The sequence below is a fragment of the Mauremys mutica genome, chromosome 2 (genome assembly GCF_020497125.1).
Source record: "Mauremys mutica isolate MM-2020 ecotype Southern chromosome 2, ASM2049712v1, whole genome shotgun sequence".
Classification (NCBI taxonomy): Eukaryota; Metazoa; Chordata; order Testudines; family Geoemydidae; genus Mauremys; species Mauremys mutica.
This window is the reverse complement of record NC_059073.1, coordinates 262244455-262265409: the sequence shown is the minus strand read 5'-3', so window position 1 is coordinate 262265409 and position 20955 is coordinate 262244455. Positions and strand designations below refer to the sequence as shown.

The window sequence follows — 20955 nt, the reverse complement described above, 5'->3', positions numbered from 1 at the left end:
GCACCCCAACCCCCTTCCCTGAGCCCTCTCGTACACCCTGCACCCCTCCTTTGCCCCAACCCCTTGCCCTGATCCCATTCCTACACACCGCACCCCCTCCCACATACCGCACTCCCTCCCACACCCCAATCCCCTGCCCCAGCCCTACATTCATGGCCCTGCATGCAATTTCCCCACCCAGATGTGGCCCTCTGGCCAAAAAGTTTGCCTAGTCCTGATCTAGCAGATGCCTTAGGGACCTCCGAGTTTTAGTAGTCTGGAGGAGTTACAGCATTAACTGACTGCAAGTTTAGAAACAACTAACAGCCTTTTTCTCACTTGTTTATTTTTAGGGCTGGCTGGAAAACAGCAATTCTGTTTCATGAAAAATTTCAAGATTTTTATTCATTCCAAAGCAAAACAAAAATGAGATTTTCAGACATTTTTTGCAAAGAACCCACAGGAGGCCCCCTACCCCGGAATAGCTGAAATAGATGGAGTAGGGACTTGGAGCCATGTCTCTCCCATCCTGGGTGAGTACACTAACCAGCGGGCTATCCTGGGGGGAGGTTTCTCAGTCTCTTTCCAGACCCCTCTCCCAAATTCCTCCGAACAATATTTTCATTGAAACCAGTACGTTTCTGTGAAACATTTCAGCTACAATCCTATGACATTTTTGGACAGAAGAAAAATGTCAAAGATTTTTCAACCAGTTTGATTTATTTTACATCTGCCACAGAAGATGGCAGTATATGGGGTATGTTATTTTCTCACAATGATGATGTCTAGAGATACAGAGGCTGACGCCAAGATTTTAAAACTAGGATTCCTACAGTGAGTCATTGAAATGCATGTTTAGACAGCTAAAAATGGCCTGATTTCCAAAGGCGCAGAGCATCAACAGCTCTCAGCAACCTCACCAGGCGTTCCAGGTGCCCAGCCTTTTTTTCAGATCAAAGGAGGGGAGAATTAGGCCCTAGCTCATTAGCTTTCATTAGAGGACCTAGTAAGTTATCATCTGTGGAAAATGACACTGTACACGGATGGATGAATTCAAGTTGGCACACTTTATAATCTAGTCCCTAGAGCAATACAGTACTTACATCCACATGCATCCAGATTTTGTATTTCTTGCAGATGTCCGCAATAGCTAGGAGTGGATCAAATGCACCATACACTGTAGTTCCTGCAGTGGCACTAACTAGGAAAGGAACAAATCCCTGCACAAAGAAGAGAAATATTCCTCAGTGATTATTTGTCAAACAGAGAACCCACCTGAATCTGCAGTAGCTCTATTTTCTTCCAAATAGTCAGGCCATAGTGTAAGTAAAACTTTAATTGCAATAGCCACTGTGCTAATCCGGAATGAATACACAAGTGTCTCCAGGTGACAAACCTGCTTTATGTTGCCAGGCAAAGGAAGCTGCCATTTGGAAATCAAGAGCTTCTTCATGATACTTTTGCTTTTTTTTTTTTTGGTTGCTTTTCTCATTTTAGATGTTCATAATATTACAGTTTCTGCCTTTAGGTGGCAGCAAACTTCCAAGGCCAACACTGTGCCATTTATGTAAATAAAGATACATTAGATGTAAAAACTTCAGAATGAACATTTCCACACTTATCTGTTTGTTTGAAGTAAAACATGGATACACTGTTATGACATGTAGGACAAATCAAACTATCTTTATGCATCATTGAACAATACATCTTTTTGGCAAATTTGAAGTAGCCTATATTATGCTTTATATTACTGTTGCATTCAGCACATGCTAGATTTTGTGCATCATGTAGGAAAGCACATTCCCTACCCCAAGAGTCTATGTTGTAAGGTCCTGATCCTGCAAAGGTTTATGCTTACTCTCCACTTTTAGCACACGAGCAGTTCCCCCAAAACCATTGGAACTACTCAAAATGTGTAAAGTTAAGCAGGTGCCTAAGACTTTGCAAGATTGGGGTCTAAAATTTATACATGAAAATTATATAAAAAATACAGGTTTCTTAACATGTAATGAGCAACTGATATTTCTTAAAAGGCCTGAACTTCCCCCCTTCAAAATAGGATATATGCTTAGTAGGTTTTTGGTTGAATGTTTTGTTTTTTGGTTTAGTTTCCCCTTCCCCCTTGGTTTATCTTAGGCAAAGCAAGTTTTTAAAAAGACCAGTTTTTCTTGTGAATTATGAACTCTGTGTTTTTAAATTATTATTGTACAGCAACTGTTGCTATAGCCACCATATTAAAATAAGTTATATATTATAATATCATATTTAAGCTTTAAAAAGGGCCTTTTAAAAGGGCACACATATAAACTGTACCTTGGAGAATATATTTAGTTTTTTGAATTAACTCTTCTTGCTTTTGTGACTTCGATACGATTATTTTCACTTTATTAAAAAAAAATCAATCCCCAAAGTCTTTTCATTTAGAGCTAACATTCAGCTAGTGATTGTATCACAGACTGAGGAGGTCTCAATCAGGAGAAGATTATACTATATAGCATAGAAGGAAGACAAATGCCTTGGAAAGGCCATGAAACATCTTTAAACACATCTTTTATTCAACACTTCTAACCTTCCTCATTATACTGTTGTGTTTCAGATAAGTAAATCATGGTATCATTCCATGTTGTCCTGCAAGGGAACATAATACAGAATAGCTCAAATCTCCTCTTAAAAAACACCAATCAAATTGACCAAAATGCCACTTGTCTCCTATGCATGGAAGTGGAAAATCCTCTACCATTTCCGAAGGCTTCTGGAAATAGACTTACTTTTTGTTTGGCTTCCATAATTCTTCTTTCAAGGTCGGATGGGATCATTTTCCCTCTGCAGAAAGGATAATGTCATATTAAGGTTCCAGTTTTGAAATCAGCCCCTTTCTATTCACTTTTCCACTTAAATAATCTCAGATAGGGATGAAATCGACCCCTCTGCACCATTTACACTCTCAAAGTAGGCACTTAAATGGTGCCTCGTCCTTGACCTGGCCTTCAGCACAACGCTGAATTTCACTGTTAGCTAGTCAGCTGGCACAAGTGTGGTAATAATAGTGGGGAAAAGTCACCTCCATGCCGGTGGTGGTTCAGGACCATGCTGAAGCCCCACTTAGTGCTATATTAAAAGGCAAATCCTGTCCCATAGCTCTTCAGGTTCCAATGTGCATCTGTAGCCCCACTGAGAAGATCCTGGATGTCCTGCGGGGATTCCCAACTCTGTGGCTGCTATTGGTTGCTGTGTGGCAACCCAACCAGGCCCTCTGTTCAAGCAATGGCGTCTGTGACTCCATCTCCCCAGGGCTTTGAGGATCATTTCCAGGTAGGGTGACCAGATAGTAAATGTGAAAAATCGGGACAGGGGCTGGGGGGTAAGAGGAGCCTATATAAGAAAAAGACCCAAAAATCGGGACTGTCCCTATAAAATCAGGACATCTGGTCACCCTATTTCCAGGGGGCTCTGCACTTGCATAGAGAATCCTTGAATCAACTGCATGACCCCAAACCATGAAATCAGCCGACTGCTCCAAAATTAAACTGTTGGGAAGGGAGAAGAAAGTCTTCTGCCTGCTAAGAGCAGCTGGGTCCCTTCCCATTACTTCTCCACACCCACAGGAGAACATGGACTTTTATTTGCAATGGAGAACAAAACAAAGCAGGCCAAATTCATCCTTGGTGTAACTCTAGTGGAGTGACACTACGGATGAATTTGCCTCCGAGTGACTGCTCCATAGCTTGATCTGGTTACCTTCCTACCAGCCTTAAGAGGGGCCTGAAAAGAAGCAGCTGGTCTGGGCTAAAAGAAAATACATCTTCAAATCCTTCAAATTTAGTGTACATGGTATTTGCAGTAGATTTAGTAGAAGCCATTCACCTGAGATTCAGGCTCAGTGGCATAAGCCCCTCAGGCCAATCTGGAAAGTCTTGTAAATTCATTAGGCTCATGATGAAAACACTATTCATGTTTACATATTAAAATCTGGGGGTTTGGTTGTTTTAGCTGAGATTCGGACTATCCATGGAGAGAAAGAATCCATAAAATCATCAGCATTATGCTAGTCCTTTTTAAAAATTTGGTAAGTTCTTCATTAACTTTGATTAATCACTGGGAACTTACAAAAACAGATCCACTTCAAGAACCTTTTCAGTCTCTAACAGAGGTGGTAAAAAAATTTCATTGAAAGAAATGGTTTGTCAAAAATAAATATTTTCATGGAAAAAATGTAATGAAATTGTTCTATTTTTTTTGTCTAAAAATAAAAATTAACTTTTGGTTTCTAACAAAAAACCAGAATGTTTTACCAAAAATAATTTTAGAAAACCAAACATTTGCTGGGGTTTCATTTCATTTACACCAGAAAAATTCAGAGGAATAAAAAAATGAAAATGTCTTAATTTTCAGCAAAAAAATTTAAGTTGGGTATTTTTGATCACTTCTAGTGCTTAATTACGCAGAACAAAGTCAAGAGTTTGACCCAGAAAGAGGCTTTTGGTAAAGATGGGCTTTGCTTTGGCAAAAGATCATGATATTTTGCTTTCCAAATGAAAAATGCTGGACTCAACCCTGGTTTTGTTCTGCGATACCAGTATGGAATATTCTACCCCCGGGGTTCTCAAACTTCATTGCACCCCCCCCCCATTCTGACAACAAAAATTATGACATGACCGCAGGAGGCGGGACCGAAGCCTGAGCCTGCCTGATCCCTGCCACCCTGGGGGGGGAAACGGGGTGCAAAGCCAAAGCCCCACTGCCTCAAGGGAGGAGGACAAAGCTGAAGCCTGTAATCTCAGCCCCACTGCCCAAGGATGAAACCCTTGAGCTTTGGCTTCGGCTTCGGCCCCTGACCCCAGCAAGTCTAAGCCATCCCTGGTGACCTCATTAAAACGGGGTCGCAACCCACTTTGGGGTCCTGCCCCACAGTTTGAGGGCCGCTGTTCTACCCATGCCAAAATTCCCCTGCTTATTTGTTATGGTGTCAGACAAAAATAATATTTTCATCTTCCTCTTAAAACTGCTATTAGGACTATAAGGGGAATAAAATAAGAAGAAACTAAAACCCAGACTTGGAATTCCTGCTCTAAATACAGTATAATAGCATGCTGTTTACCAGCCTTCAGCACTGCCAAATACACGTTGAGGTGCACAGTTAAGGAGACCTCAGTACTGTCAAAATTCATATAAGCTAGTGATTAGCTAGCCCCCAGGAGACCCAAACACACACAGGACTGTCCAATAAAATCATCTGCAAGCATTGTCAAAATTCACATAGGAACAGGCAGTAAATCAGCCCCCAATATAGCCAAAATATAGGGTGGAGCATGCAAAAAAGTCCCCAGCGAGGCAAAATACAGCAGGCGCCCAGCAAGACAACCTATAGCATTGCCAACCTACATATAAGAGCATGGAGGAAACCAGATGCTATCACTACCAATCCACATAAATGGGCAGTAGGAGCATGTGGAAGACCAGGGCCCAGCATTAGCAAAAATGCATTTTTGCTTTGTTTGGGTGGGCTGATTGCCTGCGTGATCTTATAGATTAAAAACAGTGTAAACCAGTTCCAATACAACAAGAATACAGGCAAATTCTACTGGGTGTTGCTCAGGATGGGGTCTGGTGGGCTCAGGCTAAATAAGCATCCAAAAGCTCAGAGGGACCCACAGCCCATACAATCCAAACCCTTCCTTCATAAGAGCCACAGGATCATCCCATAATTCCTGCCTAGTGTATTTTGGGAGAAGGCCTGGTGGCCTGCTATGTTCCTTTGGCATCTTCTGGGAATGGATGAGAAACATGCAGTAACTCTGCCATTTTCTTTAGGAAGAACAGTTTAAAGCATTGTTCTCACTGAATTACAATTACATTCAATTACATTGAATCTGCACAGAATTCATACAAGAAGGGCCAGATTCTGAACCCAGTTACATGAATCTGCTCCTTAGTGTCTAGAAAAAGCAAAGGTGTCATTATGAAGTGCTGGTGCATCAGGTGTTTTTTGCTCATTGTTCACACAGTCTTTAATTCTTCTCCAAAGAGTTCTCAATTTTAAGGTTAGGGAGATGAGATTATGAATCAATAGCCGGTGATTACTATTCTAAATTGCTTAAATGGTTTTCTTTTGATAAGAGGAGCAGAACATTTTGATTTACTCTGGCCTTCCATTTAATCTGGATCTGTAAACTAATCAGCAGATTATAACAATGATATTCAATATCTCTTAATGAAAGGCATTTTTTATTGAAAGACTCTCTGTAGAACTGGTGAGAAATTTTCCATTGAAGTTTTTTCTTTCCAACTAGAAAATGCAAGTTCCACAAGAACAGAAATTTCCATGATAAAATTTTGATTTTTGTCAGAATTTCAATTGTCTGTCAGGAATTTGGTTTGTTGAACTGAATCAAAATGTTGTGTTTGGGCCCACTTGATATTAATCTGTGTCCACCTGAGGTGGTGTATTGTCTCATAGGAGATGCAGTTTGAGAGCCTCATGTCCTCATTCTCCTCCTTGGTCTGGGTGCCCTGGCAGGACAACAGCTCCCATGATACACCACAGTTGTGTCCTATGGCTTTTCTGCCATGGTGCTTTATGAGAAATGTGGTCCAGCCAGGGAACGTACCTCATAAATAAAAATGGGGGCATGAGAGCCACCGAATTACAACTCCTACGAGTTACTGATGGATATAGTTCCATGTTGAATTGAGTTGAAATAAGACATTTCAGCTCAGTTGGACAAACCAAAATGAAATATTTCTATTTGAGGATATAGAAATATTTAATTTTGAACAAACCAAGGTATTTCACTATTTCTGAATCAGAATTTTAAGAGACTTTCCAGTCCATGAAAAACAAATGTTAAAATATTTCCCATGGAATGAAAATTCTAGTTTTCAACCAGTTCTAGCTATCAGTTGTTGCAGAAGCTGTGATCAAAGGGCCAGTAGAAGTATAAGGGGCCTACTATAATCAAACATTGGCCCCAGCCCCTGACCTGCCAGGCGCTGCCCACTTGTCACCCTAAGACCCACCCCCCTGGGGTATTACTTCCGAGAGCAAGATGGACACATGACCAGCTCCAGTCATGATTGATGATTGATTTGATTGATGGTAGGCCCCTTATACTACTGCCAGTTCCTCAGTTGGTATAATTGGTTTAAATCTACTGAAGTTAGAGCTATGCTGATTTACACCAGCAGATGATCTGGCCCTACATGCTTTCTCTGTGTTCAGCCATTGCTTGTCCCCTCTCTTAGTGTGGCATTGTAAGGAGGTGTATATGGAATCTATACTTACCTTTCGTCACATCTAATCAGAATCACACTATCTGTGCCAATCCCCAAGGCTGCAGCTCCCTTCTTCACAGAAAAGTGACTCTGAAAAAGCATATTTGTTGTTTTGTATTATTTCTATTTTTTTTATCCAATTCAATGCAAAAAAAACCCTGCACTCTTGAAGTGTCCTTGAAAAACTAACCCCATAGGAGCAATCATTTTATTCATGTAGTTTTTAAGAAATGGATCTCTGTAACTTGAAATTTCACATCAGTACTCCCTCACTATTTGGAGCAAAATTAATAATTCTAAACTGATTTTACTCAAAATATTAAGAACAATATTGTAGCTAATTTCAGAGACAAATTCTGCCCTGGGTTCAAGCTCACAACTTGCACTGAAATCAATGACAGTTGCCTCTGTGCATTCCTCACTGAATTTGACTTACTGTATTTAGTCCCTTGGCTAAATGGAAGGTCAGTTCATTTAATATGTGGCATCCCAAATAAAGTGCTTCTGTTACATGACCACTGGACAGATAATATCATAAGCCCAAAGAAAGACCTATAACTGAGGATAGGCAAAGATATGGGGCCTGATTCTGATTTCATGCCAGTGTAAATTAGTTGTAACTGCACTGGAGTAAATTGAGTTACAGTAGTATAAGATCAAAATCAGGAATGTTATTCTCACTGCATAGGAAAAAAGTGGAAGTTAGGAAAGTAGTTCAATCTAATTTTCCTCAGGAGTCAGGACTTGACTCCTGAATAAATGTTTGTTTGTAATTTGGGATTACAATTTAAGGAATTCAATCACATTTACTATAATCATAGTGTGATATTATATCAAACTGTACATCCGAGAAACTGGTTTTGATTAACCTAAAACTGATTAATGAGTCTGTCTGAAGCCTTACAGTTTTAACTACAGATCAGTAAACTTTTCAAAAAGGAGTAAATACAACTTTCCTAGTGGAAATCCTCCATTGAATTCATGATTAGAAGAATTAGTTATGAATCTGTTTGCCACTTGGTCTACATTAACACTTGAATATTGATGGAAGTGATGTGCATATATAACATCATGTACTCATAAGTCCCTAACCCTGCCTAATCAAGCAGAGGGAACATATTTGTATAGTGAACAGCAGCATTAGTGTAGGGCAAAGCATAGAAACAAGGTAAATAAGATACACTGGACTTTATCATGAAGTCATAGATGCTAGAGAAGGAAAAGACACTAGGGCATGTAGTCCATTCCTCCTGCCCTCACAGGATTGCATGAGTCCAGGGACAGACTACAGAAGAGAATTAATCACTAGCACTGCACAAAGCAATTGTTTGACCTCAGTTGTAATGTGTACAGTAGTGTGCCATACAGGAGGATTTGAATACATTGGGAAAACAGGGAGGTGAGGAGAAAATTGTTTACTATGATGCCCCATTCAAAGCACTTAAGCACACATACATGCTTAAGTGTTTTGACAAACTGAGGTCTAAATTGACTTAATTTAGAGGAGACAGAGGCAGAAAGGAACCCAGAGGTAATAGTGAGCAGTGCCATGAAAGCAGGACTGCAGTGCCTGGCTGCAGCAAGAAGTGGGGTGTTAGAACATAATTGAGGGAAGAAATAACTCTGCCACTATGTAAAATTATCTAATGTCATTTCTCTAATTACAGCAGGAGCAGAAGTGACTATACATAAGGTTGCACAAGGGTTTCCATTTTAAAGTCTTGTTTTTCAGCCACTTAGAACTTTACCATTTCAGCTGAAGTTTTTCGTGCTTAGTTTCTGACCAAAGGTAATTTTTTGTAAAAAAAAGATTTTGAGCAACAAGAAGGTTTGAGCACAAGTGTTGTGCCCTTTCTGAGAGCAAGTTAAAAAAATCTTGAGACTTTTAACATCTTCAGTAACAAACAGCTGGGGATAGAGACTTGAAATCTGCTCTCATTTAGGAGAAATGCCTTTTCTGGAGAAAAGAAGTTTTGATTTGTCCAAGTTATGAATCTTTGAAGATTACATGTTGGGCATGTGCAATATATGTGGCAGGGCTTTTATCTTGCTAAGCTTGTGAGGTGGAAATTGGGGATTCACCCTCTGCATGTATGTGGGACTAACAGGTGGGTAAAGAAAAAAATAAAGAAAACGTGTGCTCAGGGCATAACATTTTCCATTTGGAAAAATAAATTATTTTCTTAATCTTAGGGCTGACCTGTGCATCCTAAACATTCTTTTAACATAGCTATTTCTTGAATAATGTATGTGTATGTTACATTAGGTGACCTAGTAAACTAATGAAAAAGTGCTGATTTTATGAAATAATTGATTTTTTGAAACCCTTAATTTTTTTCTCAAAGTTACATGAATAATTATATCAGTAGTGTCTTATCAGAGTCATACAACTGGCAGGATTACAACATGGATTTTCTCTTATAGGATAAATAATTTGTTTTCCTTCACTTATAAGACTCCTGGAATCAACAGTCTTTTATTAATTCGTTTGTTCTCTCTCCTCTGTCAAATGTAAGGAATTGACTCATTGGATTATACAACTGGGTAGAAAGTGGGCTTGCATTTTCTGAAGACAATTCTAAGCAGAACAGAGATGTGTTTATTGCAAATATTTGTGAAGGATTTAATGAAAAAGATGTTGATAATACTATGAATTGCACTCAAAATGCAATTCTGCAAACTGTCATAGTTAGGCATAACAAAATCACTTTTGAACCAACAAGTACTGAAGTTATAGATGGAGTATGAAAGCAGTTCTCTAGGATGCCTTGTGGCCAGGCACCTCAACACATCAGCGCCACTCTTTGGTCAGACTTAGCATTGCACAGATTCTGCTCAGAAGGGCAGGACAGTCATCCTGCCCTTCTTGCCTCAATCTCTATAGTCCTATTCCGGGGGCAGGGATGTTAATTTCTGTCCCACTGGAATGTACAGACTCCCCCTATGTTTGGCAGGGATTAGCTGGTCCTCCAGGAACCTGGAACCCCCTTTGGCTCTTACATCTCTGTTCAGAGGTAGGTAGGTAGGATCAGTTCTTATCAATTCTCCTGCTGTACCCTGAGCTCCTTCCTACCTCCCTCGGTTCTGTAGGCTTCTGCAGCCTGTGGCTCGGGTCATCCCTTCTTTGGGTTGTTGTCACTCTGGGGCAGCGTCTCACCAGCTTGCTGGCAGAACCTCCTTTCTCTGGACTGCTGGCTCCTCTGGCAGCTGCCTGGCTCCTCTGGCAGCTGCCCCACTCCTCTGCTTCTCAGCTCTTTTATTCTCCGAGCTGCGTTGAGGCTGCCAAACATAACTAGCTGGCAGTTCCTGCATTAATTCCTGGGTTGCCAGTCCACCTGGGGTCTATACAGCTCATGGCAGGCCTATATTCCTAATGATGTAATAATATTTCTTGGTTAAACTAATTGATGAAACTTCCCCTGTGGTATGTGACTACAATATACCATCACTGCACACTGGTCAGCTATGCCAAAATCATGTATTACATTTTCCAGTCCTGTAATCTGTGCTCTAGGTCCCCAGTTCAGCAAACCATCCCTATTCAGCAAACCACTTAAGTATGTTCTTAAAGTTAAACATCTGTATAACTCCTATTGACTTTAATGGGACTGAAGTACATGCTTGAAGTTTAGCACATGCTTAAGTGGTCTGATGAATAGTTTGGCTGAATTAGGACCCAGGAACCAAGTGTGTAAATGCTGACTTCAGTGGGAGTTGAAGGTGCTCAGTACCTCCCAAAGGCACTCAGCATCTTCCAGGATCAGGCCTTAAATGTTCTAAGAATAGATGTTTGCATGTAATGCAACGCTATACACTGCCATGGTCTGGCTTGTCACAACCACAGCTGAACTGAGTTACGCAAGTCATGCATGTTCTTTCCCACAGTTCTGTCGTCTCTTTCGTGAAAGGGTAAATGGTGTTCGATCCAGTAAACATACCACGGTTCTGCTCAGCATTGGACCCCTCTCTGTCACAATTCTGTACTCTTTTTTATGCAATCCTTAATGTGCATGTTAAGAAACACACCCGAATGTTCTTCGTTAGGTCAGTAAAGGGTGAGCTTTATTCCTGCAGATTCATGGATCCACTTTTGATTTAGGGCTGGATTGTGGGTGCTTCAGGCACAGCCTCAGAAGAGTGGAACAACAAGCTGCTTTTCATCCCTTGTGCAATTGCACAAGTGCACCCATTGCAGGTTCGCAGCAGCCCCTTGGAAGCAGGGAGGAGGTTGTGCCCTGGCTGACCAGAGGAAGCAGTTTCCTCCTTCTGCCCATGTGGCAGGAGCAGCACCGGGAAGGGTTGTTTTCACTGAAGCAGTCTCCCCAGCACCTCTCTTGAGGCAATGCGGTCATGTGCACTCCAGCCATAGAGCCCTGTGATAATGCAGCTGGGAATCCACTAAGATGCTATTGACACAATGAACCTTAGCACAAAATCCTGAGCACAGGAAGATTCTGTTGATCTTTACACAGATTAGAAGGGAACTGTAAGGGTGTCAAAATACTGGTAGTTTCTTAACAGTTCCTAAAGCCAGCAATTACATTACCAATTTAAGAAAATCTTTGATTTCATCCATCCAGTTATATACCTACATATACATTACATGTGTGTTATGTGAAAAGACGCCTATATGTTATATAGTATAATATATCGGTTATATAGGAAAGGGCTAAAGAACTGAAGAAGTGGCATTAAATGTAATTCATTGGCTTTAAAGTCAATGGCATTACAGAAAGGATGAATTTGGCTCCTTGTTCTACACTGGGTAAAATGGAATTGCTCCCGTAACTCTTCTATCTAGTAGAAAATAAAATCTTTCGGAATGCCATAAAAGAGGGAACATTGACTTGTGTGGATTACCACTAGGAAGAAAATTAAGCCCATATGCTCAAAAGCAACCGCTGGAATATAGCCAAGCCTAGCTGTCCCTTTTTCAAGGCTGACAGCGCAAGTGAAACTGAACCTAGAAAAGTGCATGCAGCTCTGGGCATCTCACTTGTCTGAAAGTTGCTTACGAATTGAAGGGACTTCAGAGATAAGGAACAAAAGTGCTTTAGGGATAAACAGTGTGTGTGTGTGTGGGGGGGGGAAATCAGGCTAGAGGCTTATACACAAAAATGCAACTGCAATTAAACTTCCAAATCCTCATTTGTATATGCAGTTGCTCAATTTGTATATACAAATATAAGTGCACAATTGCTGTTTTATTCTTGTTGGTCTACTAGTGTTTGAAGGAACTGTTTTGGATGCTCTAATTAGAAGTGATGGGATGAAAATGAGCAAAGAGAAAGCTAGTCAGAGTATTAGGAAAACTTTCCTAACAATGAAGACTACTGATCTACAGACTAATCTCCCCAGGGAAGGGGTGGAAGCTTGGTCACTTGGGTAAATTAAAACTAAACTGCTCAAAGCACTCAAGAATATAGTGGACAGATCAGTTTGGGGGAACAGTCCTGCTTTGACAGAGGGGTGAACAAGATAACCAAAAGGTTAAACATATTTAGTTGGCAGGGGCAGAACCCGGTTGGTGAGAAATTAAGTCTCATTATGTTAGCATTGAGTTAGAGTGTTGCTGGGTTCTGTGTGGCCATGAAGGGAAGAGGGAGTGAGCCCCACCCCTATCCATGTGGTAATGGAGAAGCTATCCAGATCTTGGGTTCTGTCATGGGCTGGGGAGAGCAGGGGCTGAAGGCCTGATTCGCCCCTCTGAGAAAATATGGGTTAGGAAGGTGGTGAAGAGAGAGTGCTTCCACCCTCCCGATACCCCTGGGCAGTGGAGTTGGCTGGACATGAGGTGAGGAAGTGTGCTGTATCCGGGAATGGGCTGACAGAGCACACTGCTCACTTTGGCGTGACACCCCATTAACAGGAAGAAAAGCCCTGCCTTCCAGAAAGTGTTATGCAGGGAAACAAAGATAACCCCAGGCCTGAAGAACTGAGGTTACAAGGAAAAACTGAAGAAGCTGAAGTTATTTCTCCCAGGTGACCGACTTTGAGATAGCTTCACCAGGGATTCCAGATGTATGAGATACTTATGTTTTATGCCAGCAAGGGATTAAAGCTGAGCGAAGAAGGGTTCAAGAGAAACCTAGATTTGTTTCTTGAAAGGGAAGCATTTTAAATGTAATGGTGAAAAGCAGGAAGGGTAAAGTACTATTAATGCTAAATTATTAGGGTAGATTATTACCCAACATAAAATGGGCTTGTTCAGCTAGGAGATTCTTTTCTCTTTCTAACATTTCTTAGGCTGTTTGGAATAACTTTGTTTGTCTCCATCATCTTTTGTGCCCCTTTTTTTTTTATATTGAACTTTGTAGTGTGGGAAGCACGATACAAATTTATTACAGGGCCGTTAATGAGAGAATCAGGCCTTTCCAAAAAATGAAGAATTGAAATCATTCTGCTAATTAGATTTAAAGGTTCGTTAACAATTTCGGTGACACTTAAATATATGGTGACCTATTCTTATCTTACATGATCTCTGCTTTAATATATAGATGATTATGACATTAAATCTTCTGGCATATTTTATGGCTTAATAAATCATTATCTCCTAATTAGGGATGTCTGAAACAGAAGAAAAAAAAACTTATAATGTTGTGATCCCCAGTGCTCATGTCTATTCTAGTTAGGGGGAAATTCATAAATAAGCTTTGTGAAGGGAATAATTAACTGCCAGACTCTGGACAGGCTGGACAGCCTATCAGATAGAAGAGTGTCATTGTCCCTCTGTGATCTCTACGTAGAGACTCTGGGACGTGGCTCCTGTGTAAGTGTGGGGCCTCATCCCCTACAATTTCTCCACCTTAGCCTATTTGCTGGAGACACCCTACATGGCACAAAGGGTATGAAGATGCTTCCCTCTGCAGTTCCACCCAGGGTTTAAATGGTGTGGAGGGCCTTACGTGGGCCCTCTGCACCAGGGTGACTCACTGTAAATGTCTAATAGCAACCCGTAGTATTTATTGCAATTATCTATCGAAATGGAATCCTCCCGGTGTATGTGCATGCTGGCTATAGTCACGTAAATGTTCTAAACACGCTGAAGTCAGATATGTGTCTTTGTGTGGTGTTATATTTGCTGCTGCTAGAAGGTTAGCAGGTATTTTGTTAATGTTAGGGGAGAATAAGTTATCATAATTCTGTGTCTCTGCCTGACATGCAAATGTTTCTACCCTTTACATTTCAAACAATTTATTTGCACACAGCCTTCCTCATGCAACAAAGTCCAAGGCTTTGGTTTACTTGTGGAATGCCCCAAGAGAAAAATTGTACAGGTCTTAAAATGAAACCAAGCAATCAAAGCTGAAGCTGTTGGCAGGAAGGCCCCAATCCTGCAGTCTGATCTGAGTATGAGTGGATTCCTATGTCCATATGGAGCCCTGTTTACTTCAGTTGGACTCTGTGCTGGTATACGATGTAAATCCATTGATTTAAATGGAGTTATTCCTCAGTCAAGCCCACCAACTTTTCGAATCCTTGTGTATGAGGTAATCAAAAAAGAAATGCCAATCAGAGAGTTAAAATTGATCTCAAATTCTATGTTGGGAACAAAGCTACTTTTCTTTAGCTGGTGGAAAATAGAACCTCTGCCCGCTTCCTCTCCATGATTAGAGGAGTCACTACTCTGCCACGGATTTAGTGGAGAAACTATCCCTGTTAGGAATAACTTCATACTGTAGAGCACCAAATGAAAACCCTAGTCTCCAGTATCCTCAAATCTCTCCCTAAAAACACCATCATGTATGTGTTACCTCTGGGAGCCTCATCTGGGGGGCAGGGCCTGGAAAACTATCTCCTAGGCAGAGCTGGGTGAAGAACAACAATTCCATTTCATGACAATATTTGAGATTTGGAAATTTGTTTTCATTACACTGGAATGAAACCAAAGCTTTTAGAATGTTTTTGTGAAACAAAATTGTATCAAAATGTCCATTTTTGGATCAAAAAGGTGGAAGTGACCATTTTGCACCTCTGGCAAAAGCTTTGTCAAAATTGCTAGAATGCTGCCAAGTGTTTCAGCTTTGATAAGGCATCATTTTTCAGCACAAAAAAAAAAGCATTTAGTAGAAAATGTTTTGAACAGCTCCATCCCTAGGGTTTTCATTACAGTGCGAACTTTGGTCCTCATTACAATTAATGGATGTAATTAGGGCTATAACCACATGGGTTGCTCCCAAGTATGTGACAGAAAATTCCATGACTCCTACAAACCTACAAATTTGACTATTTGGAGCACGAGGTGAGCTCTGCCCCCATGCCATAGGTGTTTATCTTTAGCATCTGATTTCTTTATCCTTCTACTATTTGGTTGAATAATGGGAAATACTATTAACTTGTTTTTTTTTCGCTGTAACTTTTTATTTTTTGTATTCAGAGCCCAGTGATTTCAGATCAAAAGTTTTGCATTTAAATGTGTGTAACTGAAAAATGAATTTGGCCCAAAGTTACAATATAAGGTGCAACTGCAAGGCAATATGGACCCATGTGCAACATGAGAACAGTAACAATTTGCTTTGGAGTGTGCACCAAATATACACCTGGGACCAGATCTACAGGACCAGGCATTTGATGTCCAGTTCAGCTTAGAGCAGGTTGGGGGATGGGAAGAACCTGATCCTGAGGTGACAGTCCAGTCCCAAGGAGCAATTTCTAGAAACCACAGAGCTACTCTACGTTGTGCCAAATGGCAAGGACCCCAGAGGATTGTTCTGGCACATGGGAATTGATGCAGTACAAAGATGTTCTGGGCATCCCCCCTTCCCTTAGCCTATGCAATGCTCCCTATACTATATAAGGAAACACCTTAACTAACACTTAAAGCAGTGTTCAGTCTGCTCTTCATTGCCAGAACAGCCCAAAGCAGACATAATGGGACCAAGGAAGTGGCTCCAAGTCTTGGACTTTCATTGGGTTTTCAAAGTTATATAAAAATGGAATATAATGGGTGACAGCCATGAGTTTTACCTATGAAGGATCCGTTTACAAAGTCTGCTCTCTCTGACACCAGACTCAAACCAGCATCATTGACTTGAAGGGAGTTACTCCACATCTAGCGCAAATGAGATCAGCATTTGGCTCTAGAAAGCTGGGCCAGTACACATATAACATTACATTTAGCCCTAGTGTAAGCAAGTGCATCTTAATGGAGCTATACCAGGGCTGAATTTGACCCATAGAGTTGTAGGTTAGCTATAGCAGTGTCCTAAATGGTGGGCTGGAATAGAAGTGATGCAGAGTCAGAGGCATGTCATAATATTGTACAGAATACAAAGGCTCTTGTAACTGAAGCATACACTAGATGGCTGAACATTCATTGGCTCAAGGGGCCAGACTGTGATTTCAGTGTAAACGTGGAGTAACTCCAAGAATGTAGCAATGGAGGGATTCCAAATTTACATAGCTGAAAATGAGAACGGATTCTGATATTGTGCTGATATTATTGTCTTGGATTTGCTCCTGTTGGATTTTTACTTTTCCCCTGACGCACCATCTTTATTCACCTAAAGATATGCAGCAATTTTACACCTGGGTTCACTGTTCCATCATAAACACAAAGAGAGGCTGATAATGCAAAGTGTATGGAATGCTCACCTTGTAGTAACACTGCTTGGTAATGGCATGTTGCTGAATCAGAGAGAAGCTAACGTCAGGTTGAATCGTATTACATGGACAAGAAGGCCAGTTGGGTGTGCTAACTGACATCCCCAAATCCCCCTGTCAGTTCTGATTCTGAACAACACTTCTATTCTAAATAGGATTATGCTGCTGGGACTATGACATTTCTGGAACAGTTTCTATTATACTTTAAAATAAATAAATAAAGCACCCAAACCTGCAAGCTTTGTGTAACGAACTAAGAGAACACAAATAACTCAGTTTCGTCAAGCAATATCCTAAAGGGCCTACATACTATTGGATATTCTGTGGGAAACTATAGTTCACAGGGTAGTTTGATCCCTGGAAACTGGGATTCTGCATTGTTATCAGGTTTTTGCAGCTGTTTTGTGGAAGGGGCAATAACTGTCATTTAATACCATTTAATGAATATAAGTATCAGGTCTCAGGGATTATATTACATACTGTGGCCTTGACAACACACTTGACTTTGAAATACATTTTAGTCACTTTAAGTAGCAATATTCCTGCCCCTCAGCATGAACTCTCAATGATGTTAAGACTCATTTCATTATTTTCAGAATGATAGTAAGATTTGATTCGTTGTGCACTGTTTCAGTTCTATGAACTATTGTTAGATTACATAGTGACCAGAGGGAAATATTATTTTAAACAACCTTGTTTGTAAGAATTTGCAGGGTTTCTGGTCTTCTATTGATTATGTATCCGTTACCGCATGACCTTTTTGGATAGTCATTATTATTTTATGGATTATTTTTCTCTCTGATTGCTGTGGGGCCAAATTCTTAGCCCAGCTGCTTTGAAGTGTGGAACCTGCAGGACTGTCTAGTCTCTGCAGACATGGGAGTGAACACAGATCCTGAAAGGGACCTTCCCTGCAGACACTCATATAGTAGCTTTGAGGCCACTTAACCTTCGTCCTTCCCAGCCGTGGACACCCCAACTTTGACCGTTCACATTGCCACATATGGCAGTGAGGTCTTTGAGGATGCTGCCTGGGGAGGCACTGAGCATGTGCAGTGCCTCTGCTGATGCTCTAGCAGGCAAAGGTTCCTCCTTGGCTGAAAGCAGTCAGCTGGAGGGAAATTTAGAGGGGGAGCATGAAGCCTGGCCCTGTTTTCTCTTTCCACCCCCTTCCCCTACATGGGGAGGTTAATGAAGCCCTAAAGCCAAGCAAATTCCACCATGGGAAGAGACTGGAGTGGGAGACTCACTACATCTCCCACACATTGGGCAGTTGTGTTCCCCGCCCCCACACACACACTATCCTATGCGTGAAGCCACTTCCCCTCATCCTAGCAGTGGTCAGCTCAGTGCACAGCCAGTTTATTCAAGTGTCTAGGGCATATGAAACCCTTATTGCCAAAGAAGCTGGACTCAGGGTTTGGTTCATGGTGATAAATCAATGATAAAGTCAACCTACCCCCCATATTCAGCAGCAAGCATAGATCTGATATTTATTCTACTGCTTGTATAGCATTTAAATATTACTGTCTTCATGTATGTTATCACATTGTTATTAAATTACAGTAGGAACAGTGTCAGCTACTGATGTTTGGATTTACAGAGATTTGCTATTTCCATTAGAGCTATATAAACAGAGAAATCACTGCCAGAGTGTTACAGAGCCTGATTCAGAGCTCTCTCACACTGGATTTCACATTAAGATTTACACAGATATAAGTGAAAGCCAGAAAGACACAGTGATTTATAGACCTTGCTTTAGAATATCATGCATTTCAGCATCAAGCATCCAGTATATCCCTTCATGTAACAAGAAACCACCCCTTTTTATTCCCAGTGAGAGTATAACAGAAATGAAGCCAGGTAGCTACAAATCCCTTGCTCGGGTATTCTTTCTGTCCTGGTTTAATTAACAAAAGCAAGTTTAATAAACTGGATAAAATAGAAACACATACATGCTCTGAGGTGAAGGCAACCAGCCTGGGAATAGCTGCCATTCCTTTCTCTTTGACTTCTGGGAACATCTTGAAACGTGCAATCAACATAGCATACATGTTAGATATGGCACCACCTGGAGTCCACAGTAATACACTGTTATTTTTTCTATGCATTATTAACATCATTTTAGTACAAACTACACTCTTGTTACAGTTTTTCCAACTCAAGTTCATAGGCAAGGGTACGTGAATGGTTCTTGCTCATTGTTCCTCTAATCAGGGGTTGGGGGGGGCAGGAGAGGATAGACCAAATGGATCTATTAACACCCCTCCCATGCCCCAAGGCAAGGACGCATGTGAAAAGTTAAGGTGGCCAGAATGGGGTTCATGGGGTTTCTGCCCTCTCCCCATTCCTGGATGCCACTTCCCCACATTCCCCAAACATATCCTTCTCTTTCCTAAGAACAATCGCACATGCTCCTAATTTGTATTCTTATGTGATGCTCTGACCCCATGTGTGAGAAGGCAAAGGGCCTCTTTCAACATGTAAACCACCACAGGGAAAATTGCCATGTGGCACATGAGTGACATACTCTCTGCCCTCAAAGACTCCAACATCTGTCCCAAATCTGGTGTCCTGGATATACCACCAGGTCAAAGCATTAGGGCAACCAGAAAAAAAAAAAAAAGGACATCAGTCCAACAATTGTTCCTTTTATTTTAAAATCTATTATCAACCCTGCCCTCTGAAAGGAGTTTTTTCCCCGCAGTGGGGTTGGGAGATGGGGAGGGATTAAATTTCTCTAACAATAGTGTATCAAAATCACTTTCATACATTGATTAAAAATATCAGTTTCAAGTGTCAGATTGATTCACCTAGTCTAGAGCTGTACTATGTTTTGATCTATATAATTCAGCTGCTAATACTTAAATTAAACAATTTAGACACAAAAAACACAGTAAAAGGGTGCTCTGCAGTTTCTTTCCTTTTTAAAAGCTCAGTAAAATGGACCTGAGGTTCAGCAATCAATAAGATCAGTAAGATCTGGATATAGCTTAGCAACCCATTGTTTCTATGGGATATAAAGCACCCCGGGTGCAGGTTTTACAATAGTTCTGTATCTGCTTAATTGTTGTGTGTTAGGTTTAAAAATGGTGGACCAGATTGTAAGCAAGTATAAATCAGTGTTATTCCATTGACGTCAGTGGAGTTACATCACATTACACCAGCTGAGGCTCTGGTCTGGTAAATTTCGCATTGTTTTGGCTTTTTCTTTTTGTTACAGTGAACATGGAGTTATGTATACTATTCCACTGTATGCCAAGAATGGTGCTTGTATCTCCCTTTCTAACTGGTACTCTGGTTCAGGGTTTTTCTTTAAATTAAGACTAATCTTCAGTCTTTATAAGCAGTGAATTTCATTCTGATCTCTCTTGCACTGATGTAAATTAAGATTAGCTCCACTGAAGTCAATGGAGTTGCACCAGTGTAAAACTGGTGTGAGAGCAGAAGCAGTCTTGTAAGTGATTTATTCTTCACAACTCCTTGTGAGGTGTGTAGGTATTTTAATGCTTATTGCTACAAATGAAGAAATTGAAGCAGTGAGGTTAAGGCCAAATTTACATCCCTAAAGTATTCAGCTGCCTAACTGTAGAATTAGATGCCTAAATTAAGGCATCTGAGTTTTTGAAATTTTGTCTAAATGACTTGTGTAAGGCAACAAATGGAATTAGTGTCAACACCAAGTTTAGAATGTAGGAGTTCCTACATCAATGGACTGTTTCTATCACTCCATTCATTGTTTAGCCATTTAGAATTACATTTATTAATGGGCCTCAACCTAGGCTCTCATTTTTACAGACACATTTTTATGCCCATAATTAATTGTGGGTGCCAAAGACACCTGCAAAAGTATAGGTCAAAATCAGGTCTGTATACGGTCAATTGCAGAGAATGGATAGAGTTAGAGATTTTTCTTCACAGCACTGAGAGCTTTATATAAAGACTATTCTTTCATTTGGAGATGCAGGGATTAGAACTAAAAGGGAATGGTACAGTACCCTGACATAGAGAAAAAGACAAAGATGGTTTTGACTATTGCCGAAACAAGCAGATCTGGCACAGTAGCTACTGCTTCTTAAGAAGTGTGAATTACAGTATAAA

The 20955-nt window shown here is 40.7% G+C and overlaps 1 protein-coding gene across 1 annotated transcript in view; it reads right to left on the bottom strand.

Annotated features, from left to right (window-relative positions):
• The window catches only part of GAD2 (glutamate decarboxylase 2), a 55747-nt gene that overhangs the window by 20741 nt on the left and 14051 nt on the right, over window positions 1–20955 (bottom strand). Inside the window, exons 7-10 of the mRNA XM_045008226.1 lie at window positions 18810–18925; window positions 7262–7341; window positions 2748–2802; window positions 1083–1199 (exon numbers count right to left, since the gene is read on the bottom strand). Of these exons, the coding sequence (XP_044864161.1) occupies window positions 1083–1199; window positions 2748–2802; window positions 7262–7341; window positions 18810–18925 (368 nt within the window). The remainder of the gene's footprint in view (window positions 1–1082; window positions 1200–2747; window positions 2803–7261; window positions 7342–18809; window positions 18926–20955) is intronic.